At 35.6% G+C, this 22,634-nt stretch overlaps 1 protein-coding gene across 2 annotated transcripts in view; it reads left to right on the forward strand.

Moving 5' to 3' along the window:
- The window catches only part of DPY19L1 (dpy-19 like C-mannosyltransferase 1), a 50,907-nt gene that overhangs the window by 11,870 nt on the left and 16,403 nt on the right, over positions 1–22,634 (forward strand). Inside the window, exons 6-15 of one of the 2 annotated variants that reach the window (XM_056336408.1) lie at positions 1,788–1,908; positions 3,497–3,590; positions 7,672–7,729; positions 11,281–11,372; positions 13,463–13,562; positions 14,889–14,966; positions 16,935–17,021; positions 18,513–18,572; positions 21,025–21,105; positions 21,874–21,975. In XM_056336408.1, the coding sequence (XP_056192383.1) occupies positions 1,788–1,908; positions 3,497–3,590; positions 7,672–7,729; positions 11,281–11,372; positions 13,463–13,562; positions 14,889–14,966; positions 16,935–17,021; positions 18,513–18,572; positions 21,025–21,105; positions 21,874–21,975 (873 nt within the window). The remainder of the gene's footprint in view (positions 1–1,787; positions 1,909–3,496; positions 3,591–7,671; positions 7,730–11,280; positions 11,373–13,462; positions 13,563–14,888; positions 14,967–16,934; positions 17,022–18,512; positions 18,573–21,024; positions 21,106–21,873; positions 21,976–22,634) is intronic. The other variant, XM_056336409.1, reaches the window with a different exon arrangement.

Here is a 22,634-nt window from a genome sequence, read left to right on the forward strand (position 1 = left end):
ATGTATGAAGATTACCTGGTCTCAACACTCTGCTTGAAGCAGGGTGAAGTAGAGCAGGTTGTTCAGGGTCATCTCCCTTTTTGTGTATCTCCACCTGTGGGCAACCTGTTCCAGTGCTTAATCACCCTCAAAGAAAGAATGATTTTTTTTTCCTATGTATAAGTGGAATTTCCTGTATTTCAATTTGTGCTCATCTCTTGCCTTGTCAACCAAAAAGTGTCTCAGTCATCTTTACTCTATGTTCTTGTCTTGGGCAGCTCAGAACTGGACTCAGCACTGGGGATATGGTCTTAGCAGTGCTGAGTAGATGGCAAGGATCACGTCTCTTGTCCTGGTGGCATACAGCCTAAGGATACCGTTGGTTTTCTTTGCAACAGGGGCTTATCGCTGGCTCAAATACAACTTGTCCACCAGGACTCACAAGTCCTTTATTGCAAACCTGCTTTCTAGCTGGTTAACTCGAGTCTGTACTGGTGCCTGGTGGTGTTCCTCCCTGGTGCAGGGCTTTGCATTTCCCTTTCATGAGGTTCCTGTTGGCCCATTTCTCTACCCTGTTGAGGTCTCTCTGAATGGCAGCACAAGTATCAGCCGCTCCTTCCTATTCTGTATGATGTGCAAATTTGCTGAGGATTTTTTCTTGTGCTGTCACCTTGTCTTAAGGTGTAGAACAGAATTGGCACCAGATAAAATGAAACATCCATGACTGTCCCCTCATGTATGAAGACAATAATCTCAGAAGGTTATGAAGTTGGGCAGGTGTGATTTTCCCTTTGTGAATCCATGCTGACTGCTTCCAATCACTTTTTTGTCCTTAGTATGTTTGGAAGTGGTTTCCAGGAGGATTTACTCCATCACATTCTTGCAGATCAAGATCTAATTCCCTGTGCTTCCTTCTTGCCTTTCTTGAAGGTAGAAGTGACATGAAGTTTTATTGATTGTATGGGGAAAGAAAAGAGGGGATCATCCTTCTTGTACATGTTTCCTGTGACACAGGGCTGAGACAGCTAATACTGCAGTAGTGAAACATATTTTCGGTCTGGGAACCCTTGGGTTATAACTTTCAAAGCAGCTCAACTGGAATGGCCACATTACTCATTTATGAACTCTATAAAGTCAGTTACATCCTGACAAAATAGCTTGGTACTGTTAACTAGTGACTTTGCTGTGAGATGAGTCATCATTTTTCTATGTATAAAATACTGCTGTTTTCTGTTTCAGGTGTGGAGATTTAATTCGGTGGTTGTTATAAGAACATAACTACCTTTGCATGGCAAGTGGAAATGGTATCTTACATTGCATCTGGAAGCCCTTTCTAATGCTTAAATTTAACCTATCACAGTTTATCTGAGTAAAAACCTAAAGATTTGGTCCATTAATATTCTTGCCATGTGGGAAAAAAATGTAATTAGTCTTAATGGATTTACCTTGGCTAACTGTCCTCTGTCAACAAAACCTGATACTTTAATATCTGATAAATAAAAATAGTTAAAATTGGGAACCTTCCAGATGATATTAAAATATATATTTTTTTCAAATACTGGTTTGATGCATGAAATTATTTCTGTTTTAAAGCAGGCATAATTTTATTCTATTAATGAGCGCTTGGTCTGTGTTGGATGCCTTTAGGATATTGTAGTCAAAAATGCTAAGTAGTTGAGATAAATCTTGAGTTTAAAATACTTAAAAAGTACTGGATGAGGGCCAGTTGTAATGAGAGAGGTTACCTTGGGCATTGAGCTAATCTCAAAGTTCCTTTTCAGAAACTTCAAATCCTGTTTTCCACCTAGGTGGTCCTTGCCAGCTGGTACCGCATCTATACTGCCATTATGGATTTCCTTGGGGTGCCGACAAAGACATGTTGGACTGTAAACAGAGGAGAAGGGCTTAGTCCTGTTGAAAGCTGCGAGGGTGAGTTGTGTTATATTCTAGTTTCTTCCTGGAAGCATATAATTGGGCTTTACATATTTTAGAAGTAATAAATATTCCTGTGTTTTTGTCACTGACATGCTTCCCTTTGGCTAAGCCTGTGGTTTTGGCACATTCACAACATAAGTGACAACTAATACATTTTTAAGAACACCAGGGATGAGAATGTGGGCTTTGCTTATTAGATAGCTCCTCCTACCTAGGTTTAATTCCTATACAGCACTTCAAAACCTCAGAGTTCTACTCTGAGCCTTCATGATATCTGGCTGTATAAAGAATAAGGTGTCCTAAATGTATTTGGAAGCCACTGTACGTGTATTAAATATTTGTAGCTTCTGTAGAATCCTCAATGCATTCCAAGTTCCTACATTTCAAAAACTTACCCTCTATATTTCTTCCCCTAACTACAGTTTGGGGAGTGGGGAAGAAGGGGAAAAAAGGTAACCACAAGGCTCCCTTTTGGAGAAATCTTGTGTAGTGATTCTGCTTGGAAGAATCTCCTTCCTCTTGTGACCTACCATTCCTCATAAGAATTTCAGTCTCATACCTTGATTTTGGTACCAAAGCTTGGACGCTGCCACTTTTTGGGTTTTTTTTTTTCCCACATTAAAGACTTGGCTTGTCAAGTGAGTATTGTGCAATAAAAGTACCTTGCCAAGAAGCGCTTTTGAGGTGTTCTACAGTCGGTTAAAGCTGAATGATAGATGGCAGGCAGCTTGTGAAGTTGTTTCTTTTTATCATTTAAAATGTCTTTGTGTGGTGACAAGTTAGTATTTTTCCTTTGCACAAAGGCTATAAGAACTTTCTTCAGTGCTACTATTGAGACTGCCAAGTTTGGTGAGCATATTGTCATCTTACTTTGGAGAACTGTCTTGCTGTATTTTCAGCAATGGTGAATAGTCAGTTCTGCATACGAAACGAAGTTTTGCTACCTTCTCTGTAACGAGTAAGGCTTTTAATGCGGTACTGCTGAAATGATTGGAGCCAGGAGGGTTTAAAGAAATAACGGGAACGAGAATAACAACAGAAGTGTGAACGCAGAAGTGTTTGTGAATGAATAAATTGAAAGACTTGCATTATTGGAAAATCTTGGCTTCTAATGAAACGAAGGAAGCAGAGAGCTGTGTGTGTTATACATTTAAGGATGGGTTTACTCCTGCAAGAGATGGGAAGTGAGAGCATAGGGAGTACAAACCTGTTCTAAAAAGCTCTCTGAAGTTCAAACATAGCCTGTAGAGAATGTTCTTAATGATGCTTATGCCTTCTGTACACTGCAGGTTTTTTTCTTTACAGTTAATACTTCCCTCTTGGCTTGCTCTGTTGCTGACTACCCCAGTGCTGTGTCTGCCCCCATTTTTTTTTTTCTTCTTCTTATTTTGCTTCTTTTTCTGTCTCTCGGAAATGAAGTCTTTTGATTGAATCTGCAATAATCCTGGTGACATTTAACTTTATTTTCTATTTTTGTAGATAAATTAAGGTAGTATGCTGTGTGCTCTATTGTACTGATTGTATGGTGGTTTATAAGCAGTATGATCTCTCTTCTATATTTGATTGTTTGTTTGTTTGTTAGGGTTGGGGGACCCTGCTTCCTTTTATGTTGCTGTGATTTTTCTTTTGAATGGATTAATGATGTCACTGTTCTTCATATACGGTACATACCTCAGGTAAGGCAGTTGAGACAGCTGTTTAGTTGGTACTAGCTGTCAAATTTTTATACAAAATTTGAGAAAGTGAATGCTACAATGTTTTTGTGGGACATTGCTTATTTGTTTGTATAGTTGTAGTGCTTTTTATTGCATATACATTGTCACTAAAAAATTACTGGAACAGAGAAGTTTTTTGCTTAAAATAAATGATGATGCTAGAAAAAGTTGTGGAAAATTTCCGTGAAGTGGTATCTCATTGATACCACCGGGTTGTGCATAAAACTAACTGCTCTACAGTTTTTAAATGGAATTTGACAGGTTTCTGCTCTTAAAATTATCAGTGTAACTTATTTTTAAACAAAGTTTGAATGACAGTGTACTTTTAACCAAGATTGGAGTGTTCTCAGTGCTTTGCCTGGAGTCATATTGCATGTCTTAAATTTTGACTTAACTGAGAAGGCAGAATGTTTTTCAGATAGTGCATTCTTTTGGAGATATGTATACACTTCCCTTTTTCTACCAGTTTTAGTTTTCAGTATCTGTCCTTGAATTTCAGGAACTGTAATACACTTTTTCTTACAAAAATAGACTCCATATTCAGCAGGAAACCAGAAGTGGAAATATTTTTCTCTGTTTACCTCTGTTTTCATTTGTCAGTTTTGCAAAAAAGCAGAAGGCTGCCACATTTTCCTCTGAGAGATGTGATTGCTTTTCCCTCTCATTCCCTGGCTTCACTGTCTTGTGTTTTTTTCCTGCTCTCTCTGAAGCATGTGCTGATAGCTTCAAATAAAGAATAGTGCAGGGCAGGAGATGGCAGTGGAAAGTGGAAGTTGCCCAGTGCAACTATTAGGTGTTTGCTGGTAAAGGGTGTATGTTCATGTTCCTTAACACAGGAAATCAATATCTCTTGAGGAAGTAGATAAACTTTGAATATTTGTATCATTAATATGTCATTTGTCTCTTAAGGGAGGTGTATGGAGACCCACGTTTTATATATTCATGTCATTGAAAAATCAGTAAGGACTTAATTTCTCAGTACTTTCCTTAGGCTTGGGCTGTGCTGAATGTAAATGACTATCAAGTATTGACTGTAATTCAGTTTTTAATATAAACAATCTCTAGTGTAGGTAGTCAAGATGACTAGAATATAAATGCAGTTCTTTCAAGGTATAAGCCACTAGCTATCTGGGGTTATGGAAAGTAACAAGTGACTATGAAGTTTCCTGCAGGTGGGATTTTGATCTTATTTATTTATTTATTCTGAAGAATATTCATAGTTGGATACCAGATCTGGGTGACTGCTTAGTCATTGTGGGTATTCCAAGGTTGTTTTTAGTCTAAGCAAGCCAGAATGTTAGGCTTTTCCATAAGGTGTTGAAAAATAAAATAAATGAATCTGGAGTAGTGCAATTCTATTACATTGAGTAGGTAATCTTACGAAGTGGAGTAAGTCTCCTTCATAAAGCTGAATTGTTTCTGCTATGCATTTTGAAAGGCTTTTTCATAGACTGGCTCATTTGTTGGTGGAAAACCATCCTCTAATATTTTTTTCTATCTTTTTAATTCCCAAATTTGCTAGCAGTAATCATCTCAAGGTTTTTTTTCTGCCTTTCATTCATAGAATTCATAGAATACATGTTTTTATTTCAGCCTTTATTTGCTTTTAGTCTCTTTGCAACTTTGACTAGTGATGGAAGGTGATAGGATGGTGGAAGACCACTTTCTTACCATTATTTTCCAAGCTAGCATGTGCTCTCACATCTGTGCTAGCTGTAGTCTACAATGAGCTTGTTCAAAGAGTTAAATTAGCAGAAAACTAGTTGCTTTTGTAGGACTAGTTTTTGCTGTTTAGCTCTTTTAACCAACTTTCCCACAAGGTTAGAAGGATGTCGGATGTAGTATATCCCTGCCCTAACACTTGATTACAGTCTCTGGTTATGCAAATGCACTTTGGAATCTTTTATATGATACAAGTTAGTCTCAAGCTCTTGTGCATTCTCTGTTAAGGTAACTGAAGCGGCAGAGTGAGAACTCATGCCATTTTTTTTAGGTTTTCTTTATGGGCAAAGGAATGACAGTTTGATGATAACTACCTTATGCAGTTGTGAGATTCTGCCTCCCCCCAGCCTTCCCCACCTCTCTTGTAGTCAAAGGACAGAATACCTAAGCTGATTGTCAAATACTGTATCTTGAGGGACTACCAGTGAATTTCCCATGTCTCCTTCTGACCGTACTTTTTCAGTATTTTGTTTCTTGCATGTTAATCATCAATGAATAACAGCTTTTCCCCAGATGACTAAGCTTCAGCTTATTCTACCCAGGGAGTCAAATGATGAGTTCTTTCATTATTCCAGAGCTGACTCTACCAGACAAATTAACTGTTCAGATCATCTGCAAGTCTTTAAAAATTACTAATTATTTATTAAATTTAGATTATTCTATGTGAAGTAGGTTCCAGCTGAAGGGCATGTACTTCACCAGTTGTAGTATGGTGTTGGAGTTTCAGTGGAGAGTTATCCTTTATCGTTTATACTGACAGAAAGGCTTACTGCTGACCTTCTACATGACAGCATTGTGCTGTTAGAAGATAACCCATCTAACTCGACGCTATACATAACCCTCTGTGAAATAGGCTCTCTAGCTTCCTGTTCTGGAAAAGATACTGACAAGCTGCATTTCCCTGTTTTGTGCTGTAGATTTCCTTGTAATCTTGTGATTGACCCCTTACAGAGGCTCATAGCTCTAAAGCATTCATAGTACAATTAAGACCTTTGCATTCTAGACTTTAAGGTTTTATCGCAACGTTAACTTCTAGCATAGACCTTGAATTTTGTTTCTGGGTGTGTTTTTGCAAATTTTTAGTTTGCTTGTTTCTAAGACTTACCATTTTTTTAATACTAAACACGTTCATTTAGTCATTTTGGGTTTCAGTGTTGATGCTTTTAGAATTTGTGGACTAAGGTTGCTTTTTCTGTGCAAGAATGCACAATCCCTGGAGACCATTTTAGCACTCAGTTGGTATCTTTAATCCTCAGATTTTTTTACCCAGAACTCACTGATTCTGTTTGACTTGTGTATTAGTGTATATTAATGATGGGTGAAAGATCTGACAGGATCTGAGGTTTGTTTGTTTTTTTAAAGAGAATCTTTAAAGCAGCTTATACTTTTTTTTGGTAGCAAAACCAGTATATTCTGTCATTCATAGTAGTAGTGCACTTCTGTGCACAAAAGTGTTCTTTGCTTTGTCACAGGACATGAGCAATTACAAATCTAGTCAAACAAATAGGAACCTTATCTATTGCTGTTTTGAAATGGGATAAATTTAAGTAATATTAAGTAGTGGGTTTAGTGTTGACTCCATGTTGCAAATTATTCAGCAGGTGAATTTGGTTTAGAAATGTATAAAAATCCTTAAGTCAAGGGCTTAAAAAATTTTGTCTTAAGAACACAGCACTTCACATAAGAATTAAATTGTATCTGCATTGACCTTGTCATGAATTAATTTCTAAATATATTTCTTGAATGTGCTTGATTTTATTACCCTAACGTAGTCTTAGATTTAGACCAAAATTCCCTGTTGGGTGATTGAACCTGTAAATTCTAAAGTTTTCTGCTCAATGTCTTGGGGAAGAAATACTCCATTTATATGGCCTGCTGTTAAAAAAAAAAAACAAACAAAGAACACCGCCCCCTCCCCCCCCCAAAAAAAAAAAAAAAAACCACCAAAACCCAAACAACTAACCAGCCAAAACCCCCAGCACTTTTCAAGACCAAGCTCTTGGTGCAGCAGATGTAATGATCTAAACCAAAGCTTGTGAGGAGTGAAATGATCATTTTCCAAGTTATTTGCGTTAAAATTGGTGTTCTGCAGAAAAGAGCTGATACATGAAGAGTGGTCTGCTCTGAAATAAACTTTAGCTGACTAACTAGTATTTTAATATTGTATGTACACTGTAGAATGCTTTTTCTTGGTGCTTGAAAGTGTTTCCCACACCCCACTGAATAAACTCAGCTGTACATAAGGGCTGCTCCACATTTTTTAAGCAACGTTGACCAGTATGAGATTCTGTTGTACCCATTTTCCCTGTTCTTTCCACAGCGGGAGCCGTCTGGGAGGCCTTGTTACCGTGGCGTGTTTCTTTTTCAACCATGGAGAGGTAGGAGTCCCTCCCCAACCACCCCCACCCCACTTTTCTTTTATTTTCCATTAAAGTTTAAGCTAATTCTCGTTTCATTAAAGATGACATGTTGCTTATCTATTAGGGGATGAATTTAAAGGGAATCAGACATAACTGAAAGCACAGTAGGCTATGACTTGAAAATGTGTAGCACAGTACAATGTGTAACCTTAAATGTTTTTTAAAAAAAAAAATCAGCAAGGAAATGTATTGTAAAGTGTTCCTGAGATTGAAATCTTAGTAGCACAATGACTTCAAGTTTCAAAACATGAAAATATTCTGTTTTTGTGCCCATTCCAGACACAACAGGGCTATGTGTACTATATGAACAAGCTTCAGAAATGGATGAGGTTTTCTTTAAATTACTATGTATTTTACCAGAAATTCATGAATACACATACACATACAAAACCCCAAAGCAAAGAAACCTCTTTAATACTGATATACTGTAGCTAGGATACAAAGAATTTAGAAACTGTATATGTATATAAAGAATTCCAGTGCTGCATTACAGAAAAAGCCCCAACCTGTCAACCTAAAACATCTCCCTGTGTCCCCAGCTAATGCTGTTCATGTCATTGTTTCATATTTTGGAAGGAAACTCATGGCTTTTATTCTGATACCCTTGGTCAATGTTTTCTGGTTTTTCAATGTTCATTTTATGTATATACATTTATATAACTATTTGCTTTATTTTACTTAAAATGCAGCCATACTTTGAAGATTTTCTAGATGGAAACTAGTTACCTTATGATTTTGTTAAGGGTTAAAATTATGTTTTGTTTTCTTATTTTACTGAGCTGAACTTGACAGAAATCTCTTGAGTAGTGAGAATATGTAGTTGCACATAACAGAATCAAAGATGCCTCTATTCATAGTGAGCTTTGCTGGCTGTCTCATAAAACAAAAATCTGTTATGAAATAGCTGTTTTATTTTTAATTTTCGTTTGAAATGTTTTTCTCTAAATACCCTCTGTGAGGAGTTTTCACCCATGGATGTTAACTGCCTGGTCCAGACTAGGTAAACATTACAGTTTCTAAACATTTTTTGGTGCTGTCTAGGGTAAATACAGAGTTTTGTGTGGGTTTCCATCCTTTGTAATGGCATTCTGAAGTGAAGTGGATGTTTTATCCTTTGCTATGAAATACTGACAGGAGTACGTGCTGTTTTGTGAAGTCTGTGAAGGTGATGAAGTGTAACTTCAGAAAGGAACAAGTTGAAAACTTCAAAGATAGTGGTAGCAATAATGAAAAGAAGCATTTATTTTGCTGTGGCACAGACAGTTCTCCTGTCCATAGGAGACTCTGTAGGAGAGCTCATCTCCCCCTGATGACTTGACTTGGGGGAAGAACACAGATAATGTGTCTATTTTGGAGAATGATGTGCAATTAGGTCTGCATAGCTCAGTGCCGACATAGTCTGGGCTTAGGTGGAGCTTAAGTAGGGTGACCCTGATTCAGGCTCAGCTGTATGGCTTTCTGGAGAACAGTGGGACTTGTCAGGGTGCAGTGTTAGACCTCAGCTGGCTCTTTGCATTTGTATTGTACTGAACGAAATAACTCAGAGTTGTTCCGTATCATTGTGTTTATAGTTATGGTAATATATGTAGTTACATGTATGTAGGTATGGTCTAGCTTCACTCTGTGTACTGTTGAATCACATTCAAGGAATGCACACGTGTGTATGATACTCCCCTGTTTTACTTAACTCTTCGATATGCCTTTGATTCTATGGAAATCACCTTGCTTCTGATTCAGCAGTATGCACAGTGGAGTTAGACGAGTTGCTAAAAGCTTGCTTTCCTTTCTTGGAAGGATAGGACTGAGCTATGAGTAAGTGTGACATGCAGGTCTTGTTGCCTCAAGTCCAATGCTGTGTAAAAGCAGTTAGCCTTCTGGCACTGAGCCTGTGATCCTAAGGCAGGATGTTTTTATTTGCGCTGTGCTTGTGCTACTGTGTTTTAACGATTTCGAGCTTAGATGGGTCTGATGTATTTATACCTGCAGCAAAGTTAGTTTACAGCCTGGATAAATCATACACAGATGATCGAGTTTATTATTACATTCCAAATATAGAAAAATAGCATGGCCTACATTAGTCAATCCACTTTTAACGTAATGTTTCCTTTTTATGGTTGTATATGCTCGTCATTTCTTTCCTGTCTTTATCTTCTCCAGTATCAAAAGATTTGGTAAATCAAATGTTGCTGTAGTGTTGAAAAAATAATCAAAAAGCCTGTACTGCTTTAGAATAATCATGATTATATTTATTGCTAACAGAAATAATTTTAACTAATTACATATGTGCAGTCAGCTGAAGACAACACATCAGTATATATATTTACGAAAGGTTTATTTTAGCAGTAATCAGGGTGCAGCTTTTACAGAGAGTGCTTTCAGATAGTAAGGGCTGTGTTTGATTAGTGTGATGGGTTCCTATATGTTCCATTTATTTTACACTATTTCTACATGGTTTACACTATTAGTTTAACATGCTTGTGAAGTAACAGGACAGTAAGCAAGGCATTGTATAACGTTGATCCTAGTGTCTTCTTTGGTAAAACAGTATTTTTAAAATGGTTTTAAGATTATAGGAAGCGAAGGAGAAGGAACATCCTGTCATCAGAATCCTATAAGCTTTCATAGATTTGTTATGGTTTGTGTTAAGATGAACTATGTTTCGTCTTGTAGCTGTAAAGAACCTACTTCCAATTTCTAGTGCAAAAATCTACTGATACCCATTTTGTTTGTATGACACTGTTGTAATTATTTTGTTGTGGTGGCCACTGCCATCTGCAAGCACTTTTTTATAAAGAGCTGAATATAAATGTTGGAGATGACAGTTATAGCAGAGCTGTTTGCCATGAACCCCAAGAAATGAAAACCTCTTCAGCTGACTTCATTGTATTATGCTTTGCTTTATTAGGGTTTAAGAGTGATGTATGTAAGTTAGTGTAAGCTCTGTAAGAGCTTAATTTCATATATTCAATTTTACTGGCCTGTTTCAGAGGGAAGCTTTGGATTTTGTACTCTGTGCTGTTACTAGTAGAAACGTGAAATGTTTATAACCCAGAGAACTCTAGCATAATGAAGAGCATGTTGGTTTATCCTTCACATCCTCTCCTCGCACAGTTTCTCCATTTAAGTGTGGCAGGTCAGTGCCTGAATTTGAGCATGTTTTTAGTTGCCTGAATGAGTTCTCCATTTCAGCAGAAGCAGGGACAAGCAGCTGCTGTCCTGGCTTTTTTTCTTGGATGTTCTCTAGCTGCCACATTTAATTTTGGAGAAACAGTGATCTGTTTTAGTTAAACAGTGCATCATAGACCTCAAGCCTGGAAGTTGCTTCCTTGTTCCTCCTCTTTTCTGCTTCCTGGCTTGTGTGTGTGTTTTTTTGTTCACGAGTAAAATCTCATGTAGTTTGGGCTTTACTCTATTGAGGTATCAGTGGTCATTAATTTTGAAATACAGAAGCATTGTTTTATGGAAATGTAGCGGCAAATGTTACCATCTAACCCAGTTCTTATTTTTAGTGCACTCGTGTCATGTGGACTCCACCTCTTCGTGAAAGTTTCTCATACCCGTTTCTTGTGCTTCAGATGTTGCTTTTGACCTATATTCTCAGGTACCTCTTAATTTATACTTAGCTCTTTACAATGATTTAAAAAAATTGAATGTCACAGGACATTTATTTCAATGCATTTATTTAATAGTTATTGAAGTAGTGCTGTGTGCTGTAGCAATGATGTCATTAACACAGAAACTTTCCTGTGGCTGTTACATTGCAGACGCTGCACCAGTAGAACTGCAGTCATATTACTTATTAAAAGGAAAAACTTTGCAACTTGAAGACATGATTAAACTAAAAATCAGAATTACTGTGTTGGCAAATAAGTATCTAAACTTAAAATCAGAATTTTTGGTTGATGTCACTTCCTTCCCATGAGAAGCAAGCTCATACTCCATCAATTGGTCTTGTCCCTCTTGGAGAGTGGTATGTTGGTTGCACTTAGACTAAGCCTATGCTATGCCACAGAGAATGCTATAGGCACCCGTAAGCTAGTATGTTCTTGTGGTTTTCTATGCCTAATTAACTAGTTCAATGATTTAGAGCAATCTAATTACATTAATGCAAGGTTGCTCTTGAGTTCATTAGCCCTGCTTTTCCATGGTTGTTTCTGGCTTGCAACATGATTATGTTATTGCCTTGCCTCTGCTGTGAAAAATAAGCATGATTGTTAATACCTGAGGACTTTTCCACCAACTCCATTTCATCCAATTTGCAGTGTATTTATGATTTAACTGAACTTTGTACTTGTAGCCCCAGACTTTCCTTTATGAGGTCGTACTGATTTGTAATTACTGATGATTAAACCAAAAATATTTCTTGCTCGTCACTAACTTGTGGGTTTTAGATGAGGGAAAGATACACGCTGTCTGGAAAAATATTTTGAGGAATGGTTTGTAGAGTGATTGCTAGATTTCATGATAGAAAGACACATGCTCATTTAATGCTAAAATGTGAGGTCAAACAAAAACCCGAGAAAATTACACTTTGAGTTAGGGTCATTAGAGCACATATATTCTGTACCTATAATTATGACACTTCTTGATTAGATAGATTCACTCCTATTCTTCAAATCTTCATACATAAAATAGTACTTGGGCTTGCTTACCGATGAGAAGTAGGTATTTAATCTGAGCATTTCAGAGTGAGGTTCCAAAAAGGGGATAAAACATTTTAACTTTGTTTCTCAGTTATAATTTCTGCTTCAACAGCAGCTCTGTTTTATGTATAGCAGTATTCCAATGAAATATAGGAACTATCTTTGAAACAGAGACTAGAACTTAAATGCTCCATAATTTGTATCACTTGGATCACATTTGTGTAATGTATTACTCAATACATTAGACTCAAGCTCCGCATGACTTCCAATAGAAGTTAATCTTGAGGCTTTGGAAAAGAAGCTGAAGAAAATTTTACAGAATTTGGTGACACTGCTGTAATCTGTTGGGTTTGGGTTTTACAGCAGAATATCTGTGGTGTCCTCATTTGTTGGAGGCCACTTAGTGAAATTTGAAACATGGCACGTTTCTGAAGTGAACTCAGAACTAATGATTGAGTATATAATACAGCAGGGCTGTATTAATAGTAACAGGATTGAATAAATAACACAGCAGGGCATAGAGAATGGGCTGTTTTCAGTTAAAAGATGAGTTTCATGTATTTGTCATTGTTTCTTGCCCTGAAACCTCACTCAGGATTGCTAGCAGAAAGTTGCAGAAAGTAGATATGGAAGAAAAGTGACAGGAGTGAAATCACTTTCAAATGCAGACTGCTCTGAGAATAGTTGTGGTCCCAGCTGAAATGGAAATGGTTGTGACCTGACCATAGTAGAGTTGTTAAAAGGTGGACCACTGCAAGTGATACAGGTTAGCCTGCTATATTACATGCTGCCAGGAGAAGACTTGTTTGGTTACGAATGGCTCATCAAATAGTTAAGAAAAACTAAGGATCAGAACTATTGTTTTTGGAAACTGATGGAAAATTGAGATTAAATTTACTTGAGCAGTGTTATTTGTAGTTGCTCAATACTGCTAGCTAACTTCCAAGGTAAGTTTGTTTTTATTGTGTTCTCTATTGTGCTTTTCAATAATAAACAAACACCTGTGTGATTTTACTTACTGATGCCTGTTCTGTCTCTTTTTCCCAAGGATTCCGAATATTAATACAGGAAGCTTGATTGCACTGTGTGTTTCTAATATCTTTTTCATGCTTCCCTGGCAGTTTGCTCAGTTTGTTCTTCTAACACAGGTAAGACCATATTCAACTCTTAAGTAGTATCTTTGTTTTATCTAGGCAAACTGACTGCTTTGTACAGCCAGCCATTGAATTCACAACTATACTGATGCTTTCCTTTTAGCCAGATTTCACTCTTGCTCTCAGGAAAGGTTCACACCATTTATCATACTAATATTTTTCTAGTCTTAAACTTAAAAGCTGACCATTTACACCACTCGATATTCTGTTTCCAGGACTAAAAAATTTACCTTTCCCTTAAAAGCAGCCTCCAGTCTAAGATCAGTACATTGGAACAAGTGCAGAACAAGAAAAAACTTTGTATATTGAAGTACAAAAATAAAAAAAGGCATTGATATTGCACTCTTTAGGCTATTCCAAATTTTCAAGTGGAGCAATGTTTGCATGGCATGTAGTATCTGGCATGATTTCGCATGATTTCCTATTTAATTTTGATGAGCCTGTGAGTAGTAGCATAAATCTGACTGTCTGAGAGATCAGACAGTTGAGGTAACTTTAGCTAGTGCTGAAATATAGTAAGTGCTAACATGAGCAGTAGGATACTGTTACACAACACACTTCCTTAGTGGTTAAATTGAATGAAATGAAGCCTGTTGATTGAAATCCATCTGTGTCTCCATGCCTTTTCATTTGTCTGTCTTACTTGAAGCAGATGTTGCTTGGTTTGAGTTGATAGTTTTGGACAATCAATATATGCTGTGGTATGCAAGTTTTTTAACTGCAGAAGAGTAAGCCATTAAATTCTGTAGAATTTTGTGAGAAACTCATCACTATAACCTGTTTAAGAAGCTGGGCCTGAAATTTGACATTACAGGTTCAATTCATAATTTTATTAATTTCCCATGTGACTTTTAGCAAGCTGCCTGATCAATTGAATCTCATTTTCCTCAGCAGCAAATTAGGGATGTTCCCATACTTTGCTGAAAAGTTAAGGTTAAATAATATTAAGGAATGATTTTTTTGGTTTTGGGGTTTTTGGGTGGTTTGTGTTTTTTTTGTTGGTTGGGCTTTTTTGTTTGTTGGTTTTTTTGTAAAACTGATGGTGAAAGCTGATGTTAGTAATGTGTTTTGGTGACTTGCATTTTTATAAAGCTGAATGCTTACTTCTTAAATATTCAGATATGTTTGGTAATTGTTATTCATAGAACCACAATAGGCATTTCATAATTGTTTCTTTCAAAAAACACTAAGTACTTAGCAAAAAAGTAGCAATAGAAGTTAATGATTGTTTGAATAATCTCTTTCATATGAATGTGTGTTCTGCTAGAAAGAGTAAACCACTGCAAATGGTTTTAACTTACCTTTCACTTTTGATTCTAGATAGCTTCATTATTTGCTGTGTGTATTATGGGTTATATTGACTCCAGCAAATTACAGAAGATACTCACTGCTCATATGGTAATACTTTTTTTAAAAAAACTTAAATCCACTCAAACAGGTCAGAGCACCAAAAGAGGCCATTTGTCTGAAGTGTTTTCCTTAGTTTCCAAATGATTTAAAAGATGCAATAAAAAGGGATGGAGGGGCCTGAATTTGAATATTTGCTCTTATGTATATTTATATCACAGTGTCAGAAACTATGATCCCTGTGGCACGCAGGAATTTTTGAACTCCAGAAAAAATACCAGCCAAAAAGATTTGTAGAAATACTTGTGTTTCCTTTCTGTCTATTCATTCCATGGACTCGAAGATGATGTCTCACACAACAGATTAGAAAACATACCAAGTAAGAGAGCATAAGCAATGAGAAGTTGATAACGCAGCATTCATCTCATGCCATAGGTTAGCAGAAACAAAAACCATGAGATGATAGTAAGTCAAGATTAGAGAATAGACTCTTTATCATTGAAGGAGAAGAACCCCAACTAAAACTGGGATTTGAAGACTACTGCAGTCTTCGCTGTGCAAAGATGAACTGTTTAAGGAGATATTTGGAATGCAGGACAAAGACAATAAATTTTTAGTCTGATGAAAAACTTTTTTCATAAATGGATGAGAAAGTCAACAAAGAAAGGCAATGATAAGTAAAAGTCATGTAAGTTTTTTGCATAATGTATATGATGTTAATTTTTAAAGTGAAAATGATGATCAGGTTTTGCTATCAGGAGTATTGCTCTTTGAAGTTTTAAATGTACAGGAAGACGTTAACAACTTTTTAAAAGAAATATGGTTGTCTTTAAAAATACATTTTTGCTAAAATTGTGCTATGCAGACTCATTGGGCAAAAAGAGAATGTTTACTGCAGGAAAGAAGCTTTGAGCTAAATTGTATTTCTTATGTTTTCATATGTATTTTGAAATACTATAAATAAAAGGCAGTAGTACATTCTCTGCAACTCATTTCTCAAGTAAACCTGGGATACCAAATGCTTGTTCCCAGCCAGATTTACCAAGAAAATTTGCAAATAAGCATCTTCGTTTAGTAATTTTTTGACAGAAGCAGGATGAAATACTTAAGCCTTTTGGCTTATGTCCATAGCTATATCTCAATTTTGGTGCCAAAGTGTCATAAAAGCCTATTTTCAGATAGATAAACAATCCTGTTATATTACAGAGAAAGCTTAATGAGGCTGGGTAAACTGCCAGTCTTTGTTTGGTGATATCTTCAATTTTTGCTTCCCCACAGTTTTCTGTGGAAAATGCAAGTCTAACTATTTGAGGAGGGGAGTACAGAAGTCTGCATATTTTACAAATAGCTACATTATTTTTTCTTTATTCCTTTGTATAGAAGAAAGAGATGGATCATTGATTTTGATCTCCAAGTTAGAAAATGTAATTCAGCTTGCTTTCTGTTAAAAACAAAGCACAGTAGGAGATCAGGATGGTGGATAAAAGCTGTATTTCAGCCTTGACTTTCAACCTCATACAGTTAAGTGCATATGATCAAACAGAGTTCTGCTTCCTTGACTTTGGTGGTGATCATATTTTAAAAATATGCTTCTCAGCTTGGAAGAAAGAAGGCAACAAACATTTTATTTGACATTTTTATGGTTGTCCAGGATTCTGAAATGTAACAAATGGGGTAGAGAAATAATAATACAATAAATTGAAAAAAATGAACGTGTTACGAGTAACTTCAAAAATGTTGCTGTTATATCACGTAAGATGAGTTAGGTCTATGATCAGATCTTTTTGTCTGTAAGTACTTTTAAAATATAAATTAAAGTCATAATCTACACTTGGCTACCTGCTGCCATTAAGTCCTCATTATCAGTGTTTTCAGAACAGTTTTGTAAATTTGTGTATCAAGCTTGTACTTGCTGTGAAGTAGGTGTCTTTGAAGCTGTTAACACAAGGTAATTTCTACACTTTGGCAATTCTTACCTTTTCTATTTTAAATTTAATTATTTTTATTTTCCTCTTTCAGGTATCTCTTGTAGTGTGTTTTATTCTGATGTTTGGTAATTCAATGTTATTGACATCGTATTATGCAGCATCTTTACTAGTTATCTGGGTAAGTTATTTAAGAAAAACATCCTATGACATGCTAAGACTGAAATGATGTAGTACTGTTATGTATGTATTGATGTAAAATGTGAAACTGCTGTGTTACCAGATAGTTGGGAAATCTTTCACATGAGAAGCAGAATTAGACCTGAAACATATTTGGAGAATGAGTCATGACTAATTTAAAAAAAATATTTTTCACACCAAGACCTCTTCATAAAAGAATTTCAGTTAAGCCTCAGTTCTCTTGTTTTAATATCTGTCGTCTTTTATAAAAATATAAAATTTACCACATACGTAGTTTTTGACCAGAGTAACTGAAACAGGAAGATGAGCAGGGAGCAGCTTTTTTCATATGCTTCTTGATTGGTAGTGAAACTGCAAATACAGAACAAATGACTAGAACATATATAACAATGGTTTAAGGCTGTTTGAAACTGCTGAGTCATACTGCAGTGTCAGTGAAATTATTCACTGAAGAGCGATTGTTCATCATTATTCATTATTTTGATTTTTCCTTAAATACGAAAAAAAAACCCCAACCTCTGTTTCATACAATTTGTCTTAAGTGGTTTACGTACATAGGAAGTAGGAGGTAAGATTGTATCAACAGATCTAGCTTAGCACCCTACAAATCAGTGGGCTGAACTCAGTGACTTTTTTTCCCCTTTTGTTTATATTTTGTCCATCAGTAAAACGGTGGTAATTTCTCACTTGTGCTAACAGTAAGCTGCCTTGACTAGTGGTATTTGCTGTAGTAGAGTTTGCTTGTTATAAACCCACTCTGGTTTCTTGTAGCAGCTTTTGTAGTTTACAGAAAGTATAGGTACACTGAGTTCCTTGCCTATTTTCTGCTTTGGAAAAAAAAAAAATATTGTTTGTCTGTTATTTGGGTGCTTATAGTGGCCTGTCTCACATATGGACATTTCTGCAAGCTTTTGAGTTAGTTCTCAATTTTTCTTCATTACTTTGCTCATCAAATTAGCTTAAAATGAGTCTTCCTTGTGTCATAAAATGAGGAGCATAATGTGACACAGAAAAATACCAGTAACTCCTCCCACCCCCATATTCTGTTGCCTTGTGTGACAATTGTTTGTATTATGCTGCCAGTAATTTATTTATTGCTTCAGATGTCTCTTGTCATTTGTAGAAGCAGATATAATTCAGTTTCCCATTGGTGTTGATTTAAAGAAGCTTAGAACTGTATAATACAGAATCTTACTTGTTAAGGAGAAGCGTGGTCTTCCATTAATTGTATATAAACAGCAGTAAGAGTTCTTATGCTGGCATGTTTTGCCAGTACAGGGTGAAATCACAATATTGTATATTCATTTATCTTTCAGGCTGTATTAATTATGGAGATTTTTTTAATAAATAGCTGTGAGGTACAATAGGTGCTTCCCAAAAGAAACAAAAAAAAAATTACCTTTATCCAGGGTACTAGAATGTGTTATTGTTAATAGATGTTCCTGAAAATGTGCATTCGTTTTATTATTAGGGAATTCTTGAATTGAGTCCAAAAGTCTTGAAAAGCAGCAGAAGAGAAGTCTATATATGGGTAAGGATTTTCATATATTTTGAATTTCAGAAAGGAACTATGATTTTTTTCTTTTTCTTTTATTTTTTGTGAAATACAGAACTGGTTTAGTTTCTAATAGTTGAAAATCAAGAAATATAGCTGAACCACTCTCTTTAATAAATTGACCATGTTCCTAGAAATTAATTTTCAATTACTGAAGGAAGAAAAAGGGCATAAACATGCATTTATATGAGAAAACTGAAATAGCAACACATTTAATTACAGACTTAAACATGTTTACAAAACCTAAGATCTGTATGAAGATCCCATTAAAATAAAGGACAATTTAGAAAAAGCAAGTGAAAGGCTAACAGTGCTTGCAGAAATGGAGATTAAGATGCTGCATTAGATAGTCACTAAAGTGTGTCCTATATTTATTTTTTTTAGGATGTTTTTTATAACAGCAGCAGGCAACATAATGATTACACAAGGAAGCAAATTGGAGTAAAACACTGGGGTGAGGCATTGGGGGCAAGCATGGAGGACACTCCCAAAACTATGATAAATGAAATATAATGCTGTAGAAAACATGAAAAGCAACTAGTTGCTTAAGACATAATGTTAACTTGCAAAAACACCTGAAACGGGAGCCTACCGAGACTATGCCTGGTTTAAGACAGACATTCTCACGGGAAGGGTAACCTGTTAGCAAAACTGTATGGAATTAATACAGTTATTGTAAAGGAAAAAGAATGTAAAGAAATTTAAAAAAAGTATCTATAACAAACTGCAGTGCATGTAGTAGCTGGGAAAATGGGAGTGTAGGCAAATCTCATGTCGGTTTTCAAAACTGAGATCCAAAGCATTTGCAGAACTGCAGACCATTAAGTCTAAATTTTGTAAAAGAACAAAGACTTGGACAGTGATGAAGTTGTTAAGGCAATATGTACCCGCAGTGTAGTGAGATGGGTCCGATACAGCCTCTGCGAGAGGAAGTCATGCCTCACAAATGTGTTTGACTTCTTTGAAGGATATAGATAAGAGTGTGTGGGTGAATGTAATACACTTGAATTTCAGAAACCTTTAGGGGAAGATATCTAACTGGAGCTATAAAAGAAAATAAGCTCCATGGGATAAGGTGTGAATGTTAGAATGTAAGAATTAAAGGGTGGGATTAAATGGTAAGTGTTCAAAAGACCACCCCTACTCCCCTAAGTATGTATATAAAATAAGTGATTCTAAATAAGTCCTTGCCACTCAGCAGAAAAAACTTGGTACTCTTATGAAAACTTTTCTGAACATTTCAATTCATTACTGAGCAGGCATCAAAAAGGAAAGTACATGATGGAAGTCATGGAGAAATAACTGCAGAGAAAGCAGAAAATATTTTTTTATTTTGTAAACTCATCATTTAGCATCCTAAATATTGCATGCAGTCTCAGTCAATGTGTCTTACTTAAAAAAAAAAAAAAAAAAATATAGAATACCGTTCCCCAAAATGTAATACCATCAAATTTAAGTAGAGTGTGAAGGTAATTATTTAGAATTGCTAAATAGCTGAGATTTTAAAATAGGTTAGAATTTGACATCTTGTAAAATAAAAGTAAATATAGCAAAACCAGCAAATAGAAGTAGGATATAATTAGAGTTTATTTAGTGCTCCTTATGTTAGCAGCAATATGATTATAAGAGAGAAGAAAGATGCTGTGGAAGCAAAAAAAAAAAAAGGGAAGAAAAAAGCAAGTGTCATTCAGTAACGGATTAGGTGCCTCCTAGATATTTGTTTGTTTGAATGCAACCTGTTGTCATGTAAAACCCTGGTTACGCTAGGGTAAAGATAATTTTGTATTTTGTTGAATTCTCTCTGAAAGCATTTGCTGCTGGTCCCAGATACTGAGCCGGGTTGTGCTATTCAGTTGATCTAGTTTTATAAAGAATTAGATAGATTAAGCTAGATTGCCAAGGATTTAATCTTTCTGGTACAGCGATAAACATGGTATGTAACTAAAAGTAGTAGTTGTACATATTTACTTTACATTTCCTTCAAGTTCTAACTTGAGATTATCTTCAGAAAGTACTTTAAATCAGCAAATTCCTCCAAAGATTTGAATTACTAGAATAGTACATCCTGATAATATGGAGAGGCTATTGGTGGAAAATAATCACTGCACACTGGTGTATGCACAACAGATGGAACTGGCAGTCAGGCTGCCCCTGTTTAATTTGCTACTTCCTCTGCTACAATGTCATGTGCAGCAGTACAAGAATAATACAAATTAATTGCACAAAATTATTCATCTATAGTAGACAATACAAAAAAACTTTAAACACCCCAATGTACTGAAATTTGGGAAGCATCCTTGTTTAGAGATTACTGTACTTAATTGGGATAATATAGGAGAGTTGTAACTAGTAGCTAAATATAATAACCCTTTAAAAAAAGAAAATGTATCTTGAGACATGTTTATTGCATTCTGAATTTTTTTTTAAGGTCATTGAAGGATGTGCCTGGTTATTTGGGACAGTCACCTTGAAATATCTAACTTCTTTAGCATTTGGAATAGCTGATGATGTAAGTTCTCTTATATGAGTATCTGGTTGATGTCTTTCAAAAATTATTTAATTCTTAATATTTTGATTTTGGCATCTTACTGATACACTTTCTTGAAATTCCAAGATGTGTTTTGCAGAAATGGCAGAGGGATTGCATATTTGCTTTCTCATTCATTATGTAGTATCACTTTGAAGTGCTATTACTGAAGTTCGCGAAAAGACAAATTATTTACTATTGAGTTAGTAAATGCTCTGTGTTTGTTTTTAGATGTGGTTTTACAAAGCTTTGTTTATTTTGAATATCTTCTACCTACATCTTTATTTACTCAATTTCTTAGTGCACTTTCCTCTGAAGCTAATTTTAAAGACATTTTTGAAATGATTGTTGTAACTAGGACTCCTTGCTTCACTTCAGCTCCTTTATTGTCAGATTCTGCTGTTAAAAACCTATCTACAGATGTGCATCAAGGGGCGAAAGATGGGAAGCTTCTATTTTAAAATATGGGTGTTCAAAACTCTACTCTTGTTGAACACAGTTGCAATGGTAACGCCTGTTTTCTGCTGCTTTCTGCTTTTTATTTAACACAGTCCGATCTGTGTTACACTCTGAAATGTCATTTAATACAATGAAAAAAGAATTTTTGGTACTCTTATAACAATATTGTAAATGGTATAAACTTCTGTTTTAGTTAAAAATTTTCCCCGTTTACATTTAAACAACTTTGTTGTGGAAAACAGGACAGTTTTTGCTTATGACAGCTTTTTTTCTCTGTGTATATCCTACCAGGCTCATATAGGAAACATATTAAAATCTAAATTTATTGGCTACAAGGATTTTGATACATTAATGTATACCTGTGCTGCAGAGTTTGACTTCATGGAAAAAGAGGTAATTTGATCAAAATAGACGACTATGGAAGAGGGAACTTCTTGTTTTATCTTATTTTTGTAACTTAAAACATCAGAGAGCCATAACCTCCTACTGCCATCGTAAGTTCAAGTGCTTACTTGTGAATTTAGAGACATTAATGAACTTAAGCTAAATTTAACTGGTTTTAGTGCTTTTAAGTGAACTAGAAACAAAATAATGTTTTGATTTGGGATGTAGAAATGTGCTTGATTGAATGAAATAAGTGCTTGCTGAGGGATAAGTCAAAGGATACAGTTCTGCAAACCAAAGACTTCATATGTCTGTCAGTAACTGATTTTGAGTACATGGAAAAAGTACTGAGAGCTGCAAAAGTCTTGTGTGTTAGATTTAGACTACAGAAAAGTATGGAAGCTTCTTGATGCGGCATCAGTAGACTTTTTTTAGTTGATGAGTATCTCAGTATGCATTTGGAATATTTATAGGTTACTCAACCAACAGTACTCAAATTGAGATACAGTCTACTTTTAGTCTTTGGGTAGCTTGCCAAATAAATGGGAGTAATTTACTAATGACCCTCATATTACGACCTCTAGTGTGATTCTGGGTGGAGTTTAAATTTGAGTTTCTTTAAGCTTGCTTTGTTCTTGTTGAGTATTTAAATTTACATTTTACTTGAG

This window comes from Falco biarmicus, chromosome 4 (genome assembly GCF_023638135.1).
Source record: "Falco biarmicus isolate bFalBia1 chromosome 4, bFalBia1.pri, whole genome shotgun sequence".
NCBI lineage: Eukaryota > Metazoa > Chordata > Aves > Falconiformes > Falconidae > Falco > Falco biarmicus.